Source organism: Erythrolamprus reginae, chromosome 2, assembly GCF_031021105.1.
Source record: "Erythrolamprus reginae isolate rEryReg1 chromosome 2, rEryReg1.hap1, whole genome shotgun sequence".
In the NCBI taxonomy this organism is placed as follows: domain Eukaryota; kingdom Metazoa; phylum Chordata; class Lepidosauria; order Squamata; family Dipsadidae; genus Erythrolamprus; species Erythrolamprus reginae.
In genome coordinates this window covers 23,927,159-23,944,181 of record NC_091951.1, presented here as the reverse complement: position 1 = coordinate 23,944,181, position 17,023 = coordinate 23,927,159, and the positions used below count along the sequence as shown (strand labels likewise).

Below are 17,023 nucleotides of genomic sequence, written 5' to 3'. Positions count from 1 at the left end.
TCCAGCATTCTATATAGCGGGATCATAATCTCCCTCTTCCTGCTTGCTATACCTCTAGCTATGCATCCAAGCATCCTACTTGCTTTCCCTACCGCCTGACCGCACTGTTCAACCATTTTGAGTCATAACATTTAAACTACGAAAGAGAAATAGCATGTTTGATAAAACATTTATCTGGAGTTCAGAGATTTTACCCAATAATTATAGTATGAAGAATTTATGATTGACCCAAGTGAACAATGCATTTCATGATTGAATGTATATTTGAACTAGGATCTCAATGCAATGTATCAAGTGAATCATAATTAACATTAGAAACTATTTCAGCATTGTGGCATTTTTGCTTGAAATTTATACCTCTGCAACCGTTTTATAAAGCAACAATTTTAAACTTATATTTTTTATTTAAATCTTACAGATGGAAAGGATACCAATAAGACCACTCAAGACAACTGAGAATAACCAGCAACTTTGGAAATGAAACCAAATTGAGCCTTCAGGAAAGAACACAATTCTTCTCTTTCCCCAGCTGTTGAGAGACAATAGGGACAAAATCAAGAAGAAATTTCAAATGCAAAAAGTAGAGTGTGCGGAACTCAACAATAGATTACGTGAAACGGTCGAGGGAGATTATTTTTTCCATTCAGAAAAAGAAGGAAATATTTAGAAGTGAGTGGGGAGGAAGAAGAAATTGGACAGCCACAGAAAGTAGTCAGTAATATAGGTCTGTAAACATTAATGTAGGCATTGCCTTATGAGGAAGGAAACAGTAGCTTGAATCAAAGCTCCACGCAACAAGAGACCACACATATTTATTACCTCTTCAAAGACATCACTTGTGGACTAGCTCCATAGATGTGCCTATTGTGGGGAAAGCACACATAGCAAATTACAAATTATGCTCGACAGGATCCACACTGTAGGAAAGTCATTCAAATTATCTGAATTAAGTCAGCTCCCTTGTGCTTCTTGAAAGGATCCACACAGGAGAGAAGCCTTATTAAGTGCTCCCAATGCAGTAAATGGTTTTGCAATAACTTGTTGATACATCAGAGGAATCACAGGAGGGGGAAACCCTTTGAATGTGCTGATTGTGGGAACACTTTTCAGAATTCCATACAGGTGGTATACTAGAGGATGGATACTGGAAATAAACCCTATAATGTTCCTGACTGCGGGAACAGTTTTGTTACAGATTCCCACCTGGAACACCAGAGGACTCAAACAGGAGCAAGACTCTTTGAATGTCCTGATTGTGGGAAAGGTTTCACTAGAAATTCCAAGCTGGTGATCCACCAGAGGATTCATACAGGAGAGAAACCCTTTGAATGTGCTGATTGTGGGAAAGGTTTCAGTCAGCATTCCCACCTGGTGATCCACCAGAGGACTCACACAGGAGAGAAACCCTTTGAATGTCCTGATTGTAGGAAAAACTTCAGTCAGAATTCAAGTCTGGTGATTCATCGGAGGACTCACACCGGAGAGAAACCCTTTGAATGTTCTGATTGTGGCAAACGCTTCAGTTTGCACTCCAATTTGGTTAAACACCAGAGGACTCACACAGGAGAAAAACCCTTTGAATGTCCTGTTTGTTCCAAAAGTTTCAGTTGGTATTCCAGCCTGGTTATACATCAGAGGAGCCACACAGAAGAGAAACCCTTCGAATGTTCTGTTTGTGGGAAATGTTTCAATCAGAATTCCCACCTGTTGCAACACCAGAGGACTCACACAGGAGAGAAACCCTTTGAGTGTCCTGATTGTGAGAAAAGCTTCAGTTTGAATTCCAATTTGGTGAAACACCAGAGGACTCACACAGGGGAGAAACCCTTTGAATGCCCAGATTGTGGAAAAAGTTTCAGTTGGTTCTGCAGCCTGGTGATACACCAGAGGACTCACACAGGAGAGAAACCCTTTGAATGTCCAATTTGCGGGAAATGTTTCAATCAGCATTCTAGCCTTGTTAAACACCAGAGGACTCACACAGGAGAGAAACGCTTTCAATGTCCTGATTGTGGGAAATGTTTCAGTCAGAATTCTAGCCTGGTTAAACACCATAGGACTCACACAGGGGAGAAACCCTATGAATGTTCTGACTGTGGGAGAAAATTCAGTGAGCATTCCAATTGTGTTAAACATCAGAGGACTCACACTGGAGAGAAACCCTTTATATGTCCTGATTGTGGGAAAAGTTTCTGTCATAGGTCCAACTTGGTGGTACACCAGAGGACTCACCTAAGAGAAACTATATGAATTATGGAAAACGTTTCGGTCGGAATTCTGATATACAGTAGTACCTCTAGATACGAGTTTAATTCGTTCCAGTAGGGAGCTCGTATGTCGAACAACTCGTATCTGGAACAAATGGCTTTAGACTTTCTTTTTCCCCTCCGAGATAACCAGAAGCAAGGATTCTTGCGCCACCTAGTGGACGCTCGGCTCGTATCCCAAATTTGAGCTCGGGTCTGGAACAGAAATTTCTCTCCCCTCGTGGCTCGTAATTTGGAATACTCGCATGTGGAGCAGCTCGTATCTAGAGGTACTACTGTATTGATACACCACAGGACTCATGCAGGCAATAAATTGCACAAGGGTCCAGATTGTGGGTAAAGTTTTAGTTGGAATTCCCACCTGGTGAAACATCAAAGCACATATACTGTATTTGATGGGTGAGGGGTGTGTAGGGAATAGGCCCAAAGCCCAATGAAGAAAGCAAAGTAAAATTTCTATCGGGTCATTCCATGTCAAGTGGACCAATTTTAAGGATCATCCCCACCTTACCATCTCAGATTTTGATGAAAGTTGGCACATAGTTTCTTTAATATATAAAAGTATGCTGTGCAAAATGGTAAGTACAGTGATACCTCGTATTACGAACTTAATTGGTTCCGGGACGAGGTTTGTAAGGTGAAAAGTTTGTAAGACGAAACAATATTTCCCATAGGAATCAATGGAAAAGCGATTAATGTGTGCAAGCCCAAAATTCACCCCTTTTGGCAGCTGAAGCACCCGTTTTTGCGCTACTGGGATTCCCCTGAGGCTCCCCTCCATGGGAAACCCCACCTCCAGACTTCCGTGTTTTTATGATGCTGCAATTTCGCTGAGGCTCCCCTCCCTGGGAAACCCCACCTCCAAACTTCCGCTGCCAGCGAAGCGCCCGTTTTTGCACTGCTGGGATTCCCCTGCAGCATCGCAAAAACACAGAAGTCCGGAGGTGGTGTTTCCCATGGAGGGGAGCCTCAGGGGAATCCCAGCAGCGCAAAAACGGGCGCTTCGCTGGCAACAGAGGTCCGGAGGCGGGGCATCCCAGTGGCGGCAGCTTGGGTTTGTAAGGTGAAAATAGTTTGGAACAAGAGGCAAGAAAATCTTAAAGCCCCCCGGGTTTGTATCTCGAAAAGTTTGTATGATGAGGGGTTTGTAAGACGAGGTATCACTGTATAGGTAAGGTGAGGACCACTGGTCCACTTGACATGGAATGACTCTATTATACTTTCCAGATAAACCAGATGGAGAAGAGGTGTAGGAATATTGAGTTGAGGAGAAAAGGCCACATGGCTTTGATGACAGGATCTAAAGGTTTATTAGCAAATCCTGTTGTGATCTTGTTTCTTAGAGGTGTCTGTTTGTTCCCCTTCAATGGCTGCTGGCCACTGTCACCATTCATACTTTATTAAATCTGCATTAAAATGGCAGTTAACTCGGGGTTCAATCAAACTTGTGCTTTGGTGGAATATTCTATTTTTCCTTTTCTTTTTCAAACATTTTTAAAAAACATTCTAACGTGCAGACAGGATTTTAAAGGATATTAGCAACTCCTGCTATGGTCTTGTTTTCTTGGAGATGTCTGCTTGTTGCCCTTTGATGTCTGATGGGTGATAGAAGCACTCTGACATATCTATTGTATCCTCTTGGTAGTGGCGAATGTGAGCATAAAATTGAATAGTGGGACATCTTTCATTTTTAATAGTGCATTGTGTAATGTAGGAACTATCTATAGCTTTTGGTAAGGAAACTGTTAGGTAGCATCAGTGTTGCTATAAGTGTTAGAGCAAGGGAAGGCGCCCAGAATGGCTTCAGACGGCCAGATGTGTAGTGAGTAAGTTTAATAATAAAAGTAATAAAATTGTAACACGAAGTCCTCTTCTCAGTTCTTCAGTGGTGAGGTGCCCACACATAAAGTGGTTTTCTGACATGCTACAATTGTTAATCTACTTGTAATCTGTCTCTTTCGCATTCTGCACCTCTATAACCTATCTTCTTCAGCTTTCATTTCCCTCCTCATTATAAGTTTAAGTTTTCAGTTCCAGTCTAACCCATTCTGTGCCTCTGATAATGTGAGCTGCAATTAGGCCTCTGCCTCTTAAATTTGTTGCATTGCTGTTTACCGCAGTCCCAAATTCTATGAAAGAATGACATTTCTGTATGCAGAGTTAAAAAAATGGAAAGGCTAAACTTGATTTGATTTGATTGGCATTCTTCTCAGATTCAGGGATGGTTTTTTCCAGCACTGCCAGTCTGAGAAATCAAAATTAGGACATTTCCAACTGGATAACTAAGGCAGTGTTTTTCAACCAGTGTGCCGCGAGACATGGTCAGGTGTGCCGCGAAGCTCAGCAAGAGAAAGAAAGAGAAAGAAAGAAAGCAAGAGAGAAAGAGAGAGAGAAAGAAAGCAAGAGAGAGAGAGAGAAAGAAAGCAAGAGAGAAAGAGAGGCAGGGAAGGAGGGAGATAGAAAGAGCAAAAAAGAGAGGAAGGAAGGGAGAAAGAAAGAGGGATGGAGAGGAAGGAAGGGAGAGAAAGAGAGAAATAGAGCGAAAGGGAGGAAGAGAGAGAGAGAGAGAAAATTTTTGTCCAAACTTTTTTTACCACCCCCCCCCCCCCCCCCGCTCAATGTGCCCCATGATTTTGTATATGTAAAAAATGTGCCACAGCTCAAAAAAGGTTGAAAATCACTGAACTAAGGGACGGTTTCCCTTGCAACTTTACAACCCCTAAAGCAGCCATTGGTTGTGCCAGTGGGTTTGTAGCTTTTGAAAATCATTTAATCGTTTAACTCAAGAGCAATATATGTATTTACATATTATAAAGTGATTCCAATTTGTTCCTTATAGCTTGGTCTCGAATTCTCCACCACCCAAAAAACTAAGAACAGGAGTTTGTAGAGATTCTCAGTGATCTGAGTCATGATTGTCCCAAAGATGCTGGACTTTCGTTTTTGTTTTTTTTCCTGTTGAATATGTTTGGTTTCTCATTCAAGAAGGTCCTTCAACTCTAACGGGATTCCATTCCTCACTATCCTATCACAACTTGTTGTGGTTAGCTCTGGCCCAGCTCCTGCCCCAAGGACTGTGGATGTGGGGGAGACATCCACATGCTGCAGGCCTGTTTTGCCCCCAGTGGAATCTGATGATGAAGGCTCCTCTGACCAAGAAGACATGAGTGACAGGGAGGAGGAGAGTGTGGCAGACAGCTCAGAAGGAGATCAATTATCTAGCTCCTCCTTGGATTCAGAACAAGAGTTAATGATACAGCCACGCAATGCACAGGCAACAACAACTGAGAGATTATTATCAAAGAAAATGAGGCCACCTGTGATTGGGTGGGGCTGTGGTGATTAGTGAGGCTGCTATAAAGAGCAGCGTGTGGGTTTGGCCATTGTGGAGGATTATCTGATCATTGTGTTTGGTGACTGCTTTACTGACTTTGACCTTTTGTGTGCTGATTCCTCCCCCCCCCCCTTTGAAACTAAACCAGAGCAAAGTGTGTTTCACTTTGTGAAAGAAGAAGGACTGTGAATTACCTCACAGCTGCAAGCTAAGTATCTCAGAACTGATAAGGGACTTGTACAAATTACCAGTTTGTTTGGAGACGAGTGCTCTTTGCTATACCAAAAGAGGGCTTAGGTTAAGTGAATTTTCCTTATAAAGAACATTGTTTTGAATTTTCAAACGTGTGTGTGTCTGAAATTTGTACCTGTGAATTTTTGGGAGGAGTCTACCAGAGAGCCCGACAGAACACAACTGAGGAAGCTTCTCTGATGAGAAGCGACAGATGTTCAAAAGAAAACAAAGTCCAGTTGCCTTCTGAAAAAGCACCTTTGGGACATCTAAGAACAGGACATGACCTTCTAGGACACAATAGGATTAACCCACCACCATTAGAATAGCAAAAGACGCAGAGCTCAATGCATTGTACAACCCCAGCAGCATCACAGAAACCTAAAATTGAACGGGTCCAAAGACGGGCTACAAGAATGGTGGAAGGTCTTAAGCATAAAACGTATCAGGAAAGACTTAATGAACTCAATCTGTATAGTCTGGAGGACAGAAGGAAAAGGGGGGACATGATCGAAACATTTAAATATATTAAAGGGTTAAATAAGGTCCAGGAGGGAAGTGTTTTTAATAGGAAAGTGAACACAAGAACAAGGGGACACAATCTGAAGTTAGTTGGGGGAAAGATCAAAAGCAACATGAGAAAATATTATTTTACTGAAAGAGTAGTAGATCCTTGGAACAAACTTCCAGCAGATGTGGTAGATAAATCCACAGTAACTGAATTTAAACATGCCTGGGATAAACATATATCCATCCTAAGATAAAATACAGAAAATAGTATAAGGGCAGACTAGATGGACCATGAGGTCTTTTTCTGCCGTCAGACTTCTATGTTTCTATGTTTCTAATAAAGATCCATCCACTCATTCAACAGGTCAGTCAGCTGTCCTGGAACCACAGGCTGGTTCTGCTCACCAATAAAGAGACCTCTTTTATTTTTTAGAAAAAGTTTTATTAGTTTTCAAATATATTTTAAAACAAGCAAGCAAGCAAACAACAATTTTAAAAAAGGACAAAGCAAAACAAATTGTAAGTTTCAGTTCAGCAAACATTCAGATTCATGGATGCCAAGCATATTTTAGTATTGGATTGGATTGTTACATGTTGTTTTTATCATTGTTAGCCACCCCAAGTCTACGGAGAGGGACGGCATACAAATCCAATAAATAAATAAATATAGATGGTTATTGAAACAGATGTCCAAGTGCTGCCTCTATGTTGGTTGAGGCAGGCAGGATTCCCTTGAGTACCACTTGTTGGGGGTCAAGGGAAAGGGAGGGTCTTGCCTTCTCTTTTTGCTCAAGATCCCCAGGGACAATTGGTGGGGCCACTGTGTGACACAGAATGCTGGACTCGATGGGCTTTGGCCTGATTCAGCATAGTTCTTATGTTCTTATGTTCAGTATTTCTGCATTGCTACATCGGATATTTCATTAATTCCTATAATATACTATACATATTTCATTAATTCCTATAATAATGTACCTATTAACTACAGTAATATATTAATTCATACAATCACAAAATCTCTATTAAAACCATTAATATTTACATATTTATATCCTTTGTTATGCATCTTTTATGATCTTTTTGTTTCTATTTCTTAATTCAATCCATCTGTGCCATTGTGCCCATATTTCGTAACACTCAGAATCTTTTTGGCCCCTTAATTCCGTTGTCAGTTTGAGCATTTCGGAACAATTATATATTTTGCTAATGACTGCTTTTTCTGGGGGGGAGGGGGTTTCTGTATTTTTCCAACTTTGGGCGAAGGTAATTATGGCTGTGGTGGTTATATGTAATATTAAGTATTTTTTTGCTTTACTATATTCCAATTAAATATTCCCAATTCCGCCAAGAATTCTATCTTTCTTTGTGTTATCTCTTGTAACCATTTGTGGATTTTCATCCATATTTTTTTTCACTGCCAACAATTTGGGCCCAGTTTTGGATATATTTTAGCTAATTGGGTCGGTACCAAACACCATCGGGAACACATTTTATAATAATTTTCCTTATAAGATATTGATTTTGATATTTTTAAATTGCTATTCCATATTTATTCCCAGTCTGCCAACTGAATACTATGTTCTGTGCCCATGTCACCATAGGTGCTTTTACCACATTTTCGTGTCTTTCATATTGTAGTAAGTAAGTATATAATTTGGAAATGATTTTATTTTCAAGGCCAATTAGAAGTTTGTCTAATATACTTGATGTTGTGTTTATCCCATATTCCTTCATGTCCTTTTTGTACCTGGATTGTATCCGACTGTATGGCGGATCAATCAATATTTATATTTTGAGCGCCTAATTCTGCCCTAATTTTTAATTTCCCAGTCCCATCCAAAATATCTTTATAACTTCTTATTTTTTCTTTGTCAAGTACATTTGGGTATATTATAGCTTCTGAAAACCAGTTTGGCATTTTATAATGATGTTTTCTTTTTATTTCTGCCCATATTGTAATGATTGCATCTCTGATTAAATGTTTTCTAAAATAGGTTGGGATTTTCCCTTCGTTCCGTAAGAAAGAGTGCCAGCCTGTTTCTAGGTCATGGCCTTCTAATGTCAAAGTTCTATTATTACTCAGGTTAACCCACTCTCTAATCCAAGCCAATGTTGCTGCAATTTGATATAATTTCCCATCTGGCATACCGGAGACCTCCTTTTTTAAACAGCCTTCATTTTATTCCTGGCTTGGAACTGGACCTGAATTTTTCTTGTAACAGGAGTAGAGTAGAGTTGATCTCCACTGAGAGCCACACTAAAAAAAGGTGCCTGCCTCGGAATAATCAAGGTGGAAATATACCTGCTCTGGAAATTGGGAAGCTTGCTCAGAGCAATTCTTTAGGCTGTGCAAGAATGAAGATAAAAAGATACTACAGGCAATCCTTTACATACAATCAAAATTGAGCGGGGCTGACACAGAAAGTGTGAGTGTGAGTGGCAGGTATTCTTCAAAGCTCCGGAGAGTAAGACAAGAAGGAACAGAGAGAGGCACTATCGGAAAGGGATCCATCCTAGAATTGAGGAGAAACTTCATGTCAGTAAGAACAATTACTTAGTGGAATATTTTGCCTCCAGAAGTTGTGGGAGATTTTAAGAGGAGCCCGGACGATTTTAAGACTTACAATCCTGGATCTTGAAACCTTAGAACTACGACGCCTCAAACACGATGTAAGTATTGCCCACAAGATTATATAGCTGCAACTCCCTGCCTGTCAATGATTACTTCAGCTTCAACCGCAACAACACAAGAGCACACAACAGATTCAAGCTTAATATTAACCGCGCCAAACTGGACTGTAAAAAATATGACTTTAACAATCGAGTTTTCAAAGCATGGAACTCACTACCGGACTCCGTAGTATCATCCTCTAACCCCAACACTTTACCCTTAGACTACGGTTGACCTCATCAGGTTCCTAAAAGGTAAGGGGCATACATAGGTGCATCAGAGTGCCTACCGTACCATGTCCTATAGTCTCTCCTATATCTTCTATCTCTTCTATCCATTATATCTCTTCTATCTCTTTTATTTATTTATTTATTTTGTCCAATACACAATGAGGGTTTTAGTGGGTATATATATACATAGTAAAATACATGATGAAGGTTATAGAGGAGATACTCATAGTAAAATATATCTGACAGAATAGAAAAGAAGATATAGGAATAGAACATATCAATGAAAGAATAGAAGAAGAGATATAGGAATAGAAGAAAGGTATAGGAGATATAGGAGAGCAATAGGACAGGGGACGGAAGGCACTCTTAGTGCACTTGTACTCGCCCCTTACTGACCTCTTAGGAATCTGGATAGGTCAACCATGGATAATCTAAGGATAAAGTGTTGGGGGTTTGGGGATGACACTATGGAATCCAGTAATGAGTTCCACGCTTCGACAACTCGGTTACTGAAGTCATATTTTTTACAGTCAAGTTTGGAGGTGTTAATATTAAGTTTAAATCTGTTGTGTGCTCTTGTGTTGTTGTGGTTGAAGCTGAAGTAGTCGCCAACAGGCAGGACATTGCAGCATATGATCTTGTGGGCAATACTTAAATCTTGTTTAAGGCATCTTAGTTCTAGGCTTTCTAGGCGCAGGATTGAAAGTCTAGTCTCGTATTTTCTGCTATTCTCTCTAATTCTATTTTACTCCTATATTTCTCCCCTATATGTACTCTCTTTGATACATTCTACTCGTATGTATCCTCTATTATTATTGTATATTATTGTGTATTGGGCAAAACAAAATTAAAAAATAAATAAAAATAGATAGATGATAGATACCGTAGATAGATAGATAGATAGATAGATAGATAGATAGATAGATAGATATATAGATAGATAGATAGATAGATAGATAGATAGAGTGCACCATACCAGAGTGCTTTCTGTCTCTTGTTCTAATGGTTCGCTTTTACTAGTATAATGTATACAAATATTATTATATCTTTGTATACCACCAATACCTACTTATAAATAAACAAATAAATTAAATAATTGAATAGTCTAGGCTCTTCAAATGGGAGAATTGTCCCTTCCAACTCTTCTGGCAATTCTGAATGGCTTCTGCAATTCTGTAAGAACGTCATGATCGTTTAGGGCTCAGCATGTAGCTAATATTCACATGTTAAGTAGTGTCGCGTTTCATTATTTTCTTGGCTCGATTGCAAAGGCGGGTTGCTAGAAATCGAAAGTCATTGGATGGCATCTAATCCGTGAAAACGTCCTGCAAATGCCTTGATAGGTAGAAACGGGACGAGCCTGTTTTACCCCGCCTACTATCGGGAGATGGCGGTAAGATGAGCAACATGGGCGCCTAGAAAGCCGTCGCTACAGTAAGGAGAGGCCTCTGCGGTTGAGCTTTAAGGGGTTAAAACCAACAAGTACTGCATTGCTAGAAAGGAGCTGAAAGTCGACAGGACCTGGCGGGTCGCTCACGAGAGGAAGATGGTGGTGTCTTCTATGCTCTTCCAAGAGTCGAAGCAATAACTGCTGGGTGAATTGAGGACGGGCTGGAGGAGAGGCTGGGAGCAAGAAAGGCGGCTTGATTTCCTCCCTAGCGAGGAAGCCGGGAAGCTACCAGAATGGATGCGACCTTGGCGGTCCTGAAGTCCTAGAGCGTTTCCATAATATTAACGGCAGCAACAGAATAACCGAGCCGGAAGTGACCTTGTGGGTCATCTAATCCCGCCCCCTTGCTCAACCAGGAGACCATATAAACCATCTCAGACAAATGGCTGAGTATCTTCTTCAAAGCCTCCAGTGAGAAGCATCCACAGCTTGGGAAGGTAAGCTCTTCCTCTGGTCGCTGTCAGGAAATTTCTTCTTATTGATTGATTGATGATTTGATTTGATTTGATTTGATTTGATTTGTATGCCGCCCCTCTCCGAAGACTCATTTCTTGTTTCTAGGATGCTTCCCTCCGTCATTAATTTCCATCCATTACCCCTTGTCTGGGGCTTTGGAAGATGATCTTTTAATCTCTTAATCTTCATTTAGGAACCTTTAAGAAGAAACTGGACATCCATTTATACACAATGGCATGGGCTCTCAGGATTGAGCGGGGCATTGGTCTAGGGCAGGGATATGCAAAGTTGGCTCTTCTATGACTTGTGGACTTCAACTCCCAGAATTCCTGAGCCAATCATGCTAGCTCAGGAATTCTGGGAGTTGAAGTCCACATGTCATAGAAGAGCCAACTTTGCCTACTCCTGGTCTAGCTAGGCAGTCCTTTCTCTTAGCAATTATTCCCCGAGCCTTCACAGTTACAATGGCACTGTAAAGGCAGATATACATCTGGTCCACAAATTAGTGGTCATTGTAACACTTGTTCAATTACCTCAGAAGTCAGCGGATCCTGGGGTTTATGAAAGTATAAGAAAAGGAGGCGAACCAATTTGGGCTCTGCATATTTATGATGGTTTCAGCATCCCACACCCAGGATCCCCATTTGTGACCTTCCCAGCTACTGTACATTCTTCTCAACAAAAATCAGTAGGGATGAAAGCAGGAAGTTGCAAGCCAAAGTCAGATGAACTTGCCTTTAAAAACCCAGTGATTTGCTTAAAAATTGCAAAGGAGCAGATGTAAGTTGGCACTGTCATATGATATCATGCTTCCTAATTAGGCTGCTTAGGGACACAGACTCCAGTCTTAAATAAAGTCAGTAAGTGAGGATGGGTTCAATAGGAAAGTCACCAGAGTGGTTGTGGAGAGTATTTTCTGCCCTTAGTTGGAACTGAGGACTTCCATGGCAAAACTGGTGCTTCAAATCTTGCAGAGTGTTTAGGCATCATTTTATTTATTTGTTTGGATTTTTATGCTGCCCTTCTACGTCGACTCATAATTTTATCAGTTAAAGCCCCCACATCTCTAAAATTAGCACAGAAGGTTTGACTAATGATTTTGGGTTTGGGGACAGCTTTCAGGCTGAAAACACATGGATTTTCCATTTTAGGAACAAAACATACACAATTTCAATCACATGCTATAAGAGCAACAATACTATAAGTATGGAGGGAAATTAGGAATAATCACTATGTAGAGATCTCCAAATGGCTTTCAAATATTGAGGCTTTGTGGCATCCGAACACAATAGATATAACAAAAAAGATAACTAATGATGATTTATTAAGATTTAAACGGATGTTTGAAGGCCAGACAAAAACTAGAAGAGGAAGTTAAGTTTAGTTTAGTTTATTTAGATTTGTATGCCGCCCCTCTCCGAAGACTCGGGGCGGCTAACAACAATAAAAAACAATGTAACAAATCTAATATTAAAAAGTAATCTAAAAAACCCCAATTTAAGAGACCAATCATACCAACAAAGGGAAGGAAGGGAAAAACATGGATTGCTTAACATATTATCAAGTGCAAAGTAGATATAAATCAGACCTGGTTAAATTTGGCATAGCTAAAAGATATAATTTAATAGACAAAATATTGATTGGTTCAGATGCTAAATTCATAACAAAAAAATTTTTTGGCTACGTGATTTAATTGGAAGATGCACAGAAGGCTTTCCACATATCCAGAGGGTTAAAAACAAGACAATGGCAATGTCCAGGTGGGTGGGCAGAGAATGATGCTGCTGCCGCTACCAGTTCTCAGAATCACTGGCAGTGCCATTACCGGTATGCCCGAACTGGGGTCAGCCATTACCATTTCACCCTGATTTAAAACGTTGGTAACACATTTATCTGAATTTCAGAGATTTTACCCAATAATTACAGTATGAAGAATTTGTTATTGACCCAAGTCATCAAGTTTATTTCCTGATTGAATGTATATTTGAATTTGGATCTCAGAAATATGCAGTGTATCAAATGAATCATAATTAACATTAGAAGCTATTTCAGCATTGTGGCATGTTTGATTGTAATGTACGTTTTTTTCACATCTTCTGCAACCGTTTTCTAAAGAAACAGTTTTAAACTTACACTTTTGTTTTCAATCTTACAGATGAAGAGAATACCAATAAGAGCACTCGGGACAACTGAGAATAACCAGCAACTTTGAAAATGAAAGCAATGTCCTCAATGTGGGAAAACTTTCAGGTTTAACTCAAGCCTGCTGAATCATTGGAGGGCTGAGAATAATCAGCCACTTTGGAATTGAAAGCAAATTGCGCCTTCAGAAAAGCCCACAATTCTCCAGCTGATGAGAGACAAAGGGGAGAAAATCAAGAAGAGATTTCAAATTGGAAAAAGTATTGTGTGCAGAACTCGACAATAGATTATATGAAAAAGTCAAAGGAGATTATATTTTTCGATTCAGAAAAAGAGAGAAATATCTAGAAGTGAGTGGGTAGGAAAAAGACAATTGGAGGGCCACAAAAGATAGACTCTAATGCAGGTCTGTAAACAGTAATGCAGGCCTTTCTCTCTGCGGAAGAAAACAATAGTTTGAATCAAAGCTCCATGCAACAAAAGATCACACGTATTTCAAGTATCAGAGGGGCAGACAGCTGATTGTGGCAAAATTTCAGTCAGAATTCCTACCTGATGGTACACTAGAGGATGTACAAAGTAAAGAAATCATATAACTGTCCTGATTGTGGGAAACGTTGCATTACAAATTCCCACCTGGTGATACACCAGAGGACTCACACTGGAGAGAAACCTTTTGAATGTCCTGATTGTGGGAAATGTTTCAATTTGAATTCCAATTTGGTTAAACACCAGAGGACTGACAAAGCAGAGAAACCTTTTGAATGTCCTGACTGTGGGAAAGGTTTCTATTGCAATTCAAGCCTGGTGATTCATCAGAGGACTCACACTGGAGAGAAACCCTTTGAATGTCCCGATTGTGGGAAAAGTTTCCGTTTCAATTCAAGCCTGGTGATTCATCAGAGGACTCACACAGGAGAGAAACCTTTTGAATGTCCTGATTGTGGGAAAGGTTTCACTGTAAATTCTCACCTGTTGGATCACCAGAGGACACACACTGGAGAGAAACCATTTGAATGTCCTGATTGTGGGAAAGGTTTTAGTAAGAATTCAAGCCTGGTGATTCATCAGAGGACTCACACAGGAGAGAAACCATTTGAATGTCTTGATTGTGGGAAATGTTTCAATGTGAATTCCAATTTGGTTAAACACCAGAGGACTCACAAAGCAGAGAAACCTTTTGAATGTCCTGACTGTGGGAAAGGTTTCTATTGCAATTCAAGCCTGGTGATTCATCAGAGGACTCACACAGGAGAGAAACCTTTTGAATGTCCTGATTGTGGGAAAGGTTTCACTGTAAATTCTCACCTGTTGGATCACCAGAGGACTCACACAGGAGAGAAACCCTTTAAGTGTCCTGATTGTGGGAAATGTTTCAATTTGAATTCCAATTTGGTTAGACACCAGAGGACTCACACAGGAGAGAAACCCTTTGAATGTCTTGACTGTGGGAAAGGTTTCAGTTCCAATTCCAACCTGGTAAGACATCAGAGGACTCACACAGGAGAGAAACCTTTTGAATGTCCTGATTGTGGGAAAGGTTTCTGTCAGATTTCAAGCCTGGTGATTCATCAGAGGACTCACACAGGAGAGAAACCTTTTGAATGTCCTGATTGTGGGAAAGGTTTCACTATAAATTCCAACCTGTTGGTTCACCAGAGGACACACACTGGAGAGAAACCCTTTGAATGTCTTGATTGTGGGAAAGGTTTCAGTCAGAATTCAAGCCTGGTGATTCATCAGAGGATTCACACAGGAGAGAAACCTTTTGAATGTCCTGATTGTGGGAAAGGTTTCCGTGAGATTTCAAGCCTGGTGATTCATCAGAGGACTCACACAGGAGAGAAACCTTTTGAATGTCCTGATTGTGGGAAAGGTTTCACTGCAAATTCCCACCTGTTGGATCATCAGAGGACTCACACTGGAGAGAAACCCTTTGAATGTCCTGATTGTGGGAAAGGTTTCAGTCAGAATTCAAGCCTGGTGAACCATCAGAGGATTCACACAGGAGAAAAACCCTTTAAGTGTCCTGATTGTGGGAAAGGTTTCAATTCTAATTCCAATTTGGTTAGACACCAGAGGACTCACAATGTAGAGAAACCTTTTGAATGTCCTGATTGTGGGAAAAGTTTCAATCGCAATTCCTACCTGTTGGATCACCAGAGGACTCACACAGGAGAGAAACCCTTTGAATGTCCTGATTGTGGGAAAGGTTTCACTGCAAATTCCCACCTGTTGGATCACCAGAGGACTCACACAGGAGAGAAACCTTTTGAATGTCCAGATTGTGGGAAAGGTTTCAGTAAGAATTCAAGCCTGGTGATTCATCAGAGGACTCACACAGGAGAGAAACCTTTTGAATGTCCTGATTGTGGGAAAGGTTTCACTATAAATTCCAACCTGTTGGTTCACCAGAGGACACACACTGGAGAGAAACCCTTTGAATGTCTTGATTGTGGGAAAGGTTTCAGTCAGAATTCAAGCCTGGTGATTCATCAGAGGATTCACACAGGAGAGAAACCTTTTGAATGTCCTGATTGTGGGAAAGGTTTCACTGCAAATTCCCACCTGTTGGATCATCAGAGGACTCACACTGGAGAGAAACCCTTTGAATGTCCTGATTGTGGGAAAGGTTTCAGTCAGAATTCAAGCCTGGTGAACCATCAGAGGATTCACACAGGAGAAAAACCCTTTAAGTGTCCTGATTGTGGGAAAGGTTTCAATTCTAATTCCAATTTGGTTAGACACCAGAGGACTCACAATGTAGAGAAACCTTTTGAATGTCCTGATTGTGGGAAAAGTTTCAATCGCAATTCCTACCTGTTGGATCACCAGAGGACTCACACAGGAGAGAAACCTTTTGAATGTCCAGATTGTGGGAAAGGTTTCAGTAAGAATTCAAGCCTGGTGATTCATCAGAGGACTCACACAGGAGAGAAACCCTTTGAATGTCTTGATTGTGGGAAAGATTTCAGTAAGAATTCAAGCCTGGTGAACCATCAGAGGACTCACACAGGAGAGAAACCCTTTGAATGTCTTGATTGTGGGAAAGATTTCAGTAAGAATTCAAGCCTGGTGATTCATCAGAGGATTCACACAGGAGAGAAACCCTTTGAATGTCCTGATTGTGGGAAAGGTTTCAATTCTAATTCCAATTTGGTTAGACACCAGAGGACTCACAAAGCAGAGAAAACTTTTGAATGTCCTGATTGTGGGAAAAGTTTCAATCAGAATTCTCAACTGTTGGAACACCAGAGGACTCACACAGGAGACACCCTTTGAATGTCCTGATTGTTGGAAATGTTTCTGTCATAGGTGAAACTTGGTGGTCCACCAGAGGTCTCATATGAGAGAAATGATACGAATGTCCATATTGTGGAAAAAGTTTCAGTTGGAATTCTGATCTATGGATACACAAGAATATACAGGAGTAAAGCTATATAAGTGTCCAGAGTGTGGGAAAAGTTTCACTTACTGTTCTGACCTGGTGAAATACCAGATATCCCATATAGGAGAAAAGCCCTATGAATGTCCAGATTGTGGAGAATGTTGCAGTCTCACTGTGTGTAGTGATATAGTACAAGAACAGGGGAGAAACCCTTTGAATGTCCTGATTGTGGCCAAAGGTTCAGTCACCGTTTTCTCCTGGTGGTCCACCAGATGATACCTACAGGAGAGAAACCATACAAATGACTTATAAGTAATACAGGTGTACACACAGGAGAAAAAGTA

At 40.5% G+C, this 17,023-nt stretch overlaps 2 protein-coding genes across 2 annotated transcripts in view; both read left to right on the top strand.

Annotated features, from left to right (window-relative positions):
* LOC139159974 (zinc finger protein 268-like) overlaps positions 1-3,053 on the top strand; it is a 35,624-nt gene extending 32,571 nt beyond the window's left edge. Inside the window, exon 3 of the mRNA XM_070737462.1 lies at positions 1,265-3,053. Within this exon, the coding sequence (XP_070593563.1) occupies positions 1,265-2,250 (986 nt within the window). The 3' untranslated portion in view covers positions 2,251-3,053. The remainder of the gene's footprint in view (positions 1-1,264) is intronic.
* Positions 3,054-10,666: 7,613 nt separating this feature from the next.
* LOC139159902 (zinc finger protein 850-like) lies at positions 10,667-16,740 on the top strand. The gene is made up of 2 exons (XM_070737348.1): positions 10,667-11,130; positions 13,305-16,740. Exon 2 carries the CDS (start codon positions 13,862-13,864, stop codon positions 16,571-16,573), a length of 2,712 nt encoding a protein of 903 aa, XP_070593449.1. The 5' UTR covers positions 10,667-11,130; positions 13,305-13,861; the 3' UTR covers positions 16,574-16,740.
* Positions 16,741-17,023: the final 283 nt, after the last annotated feature.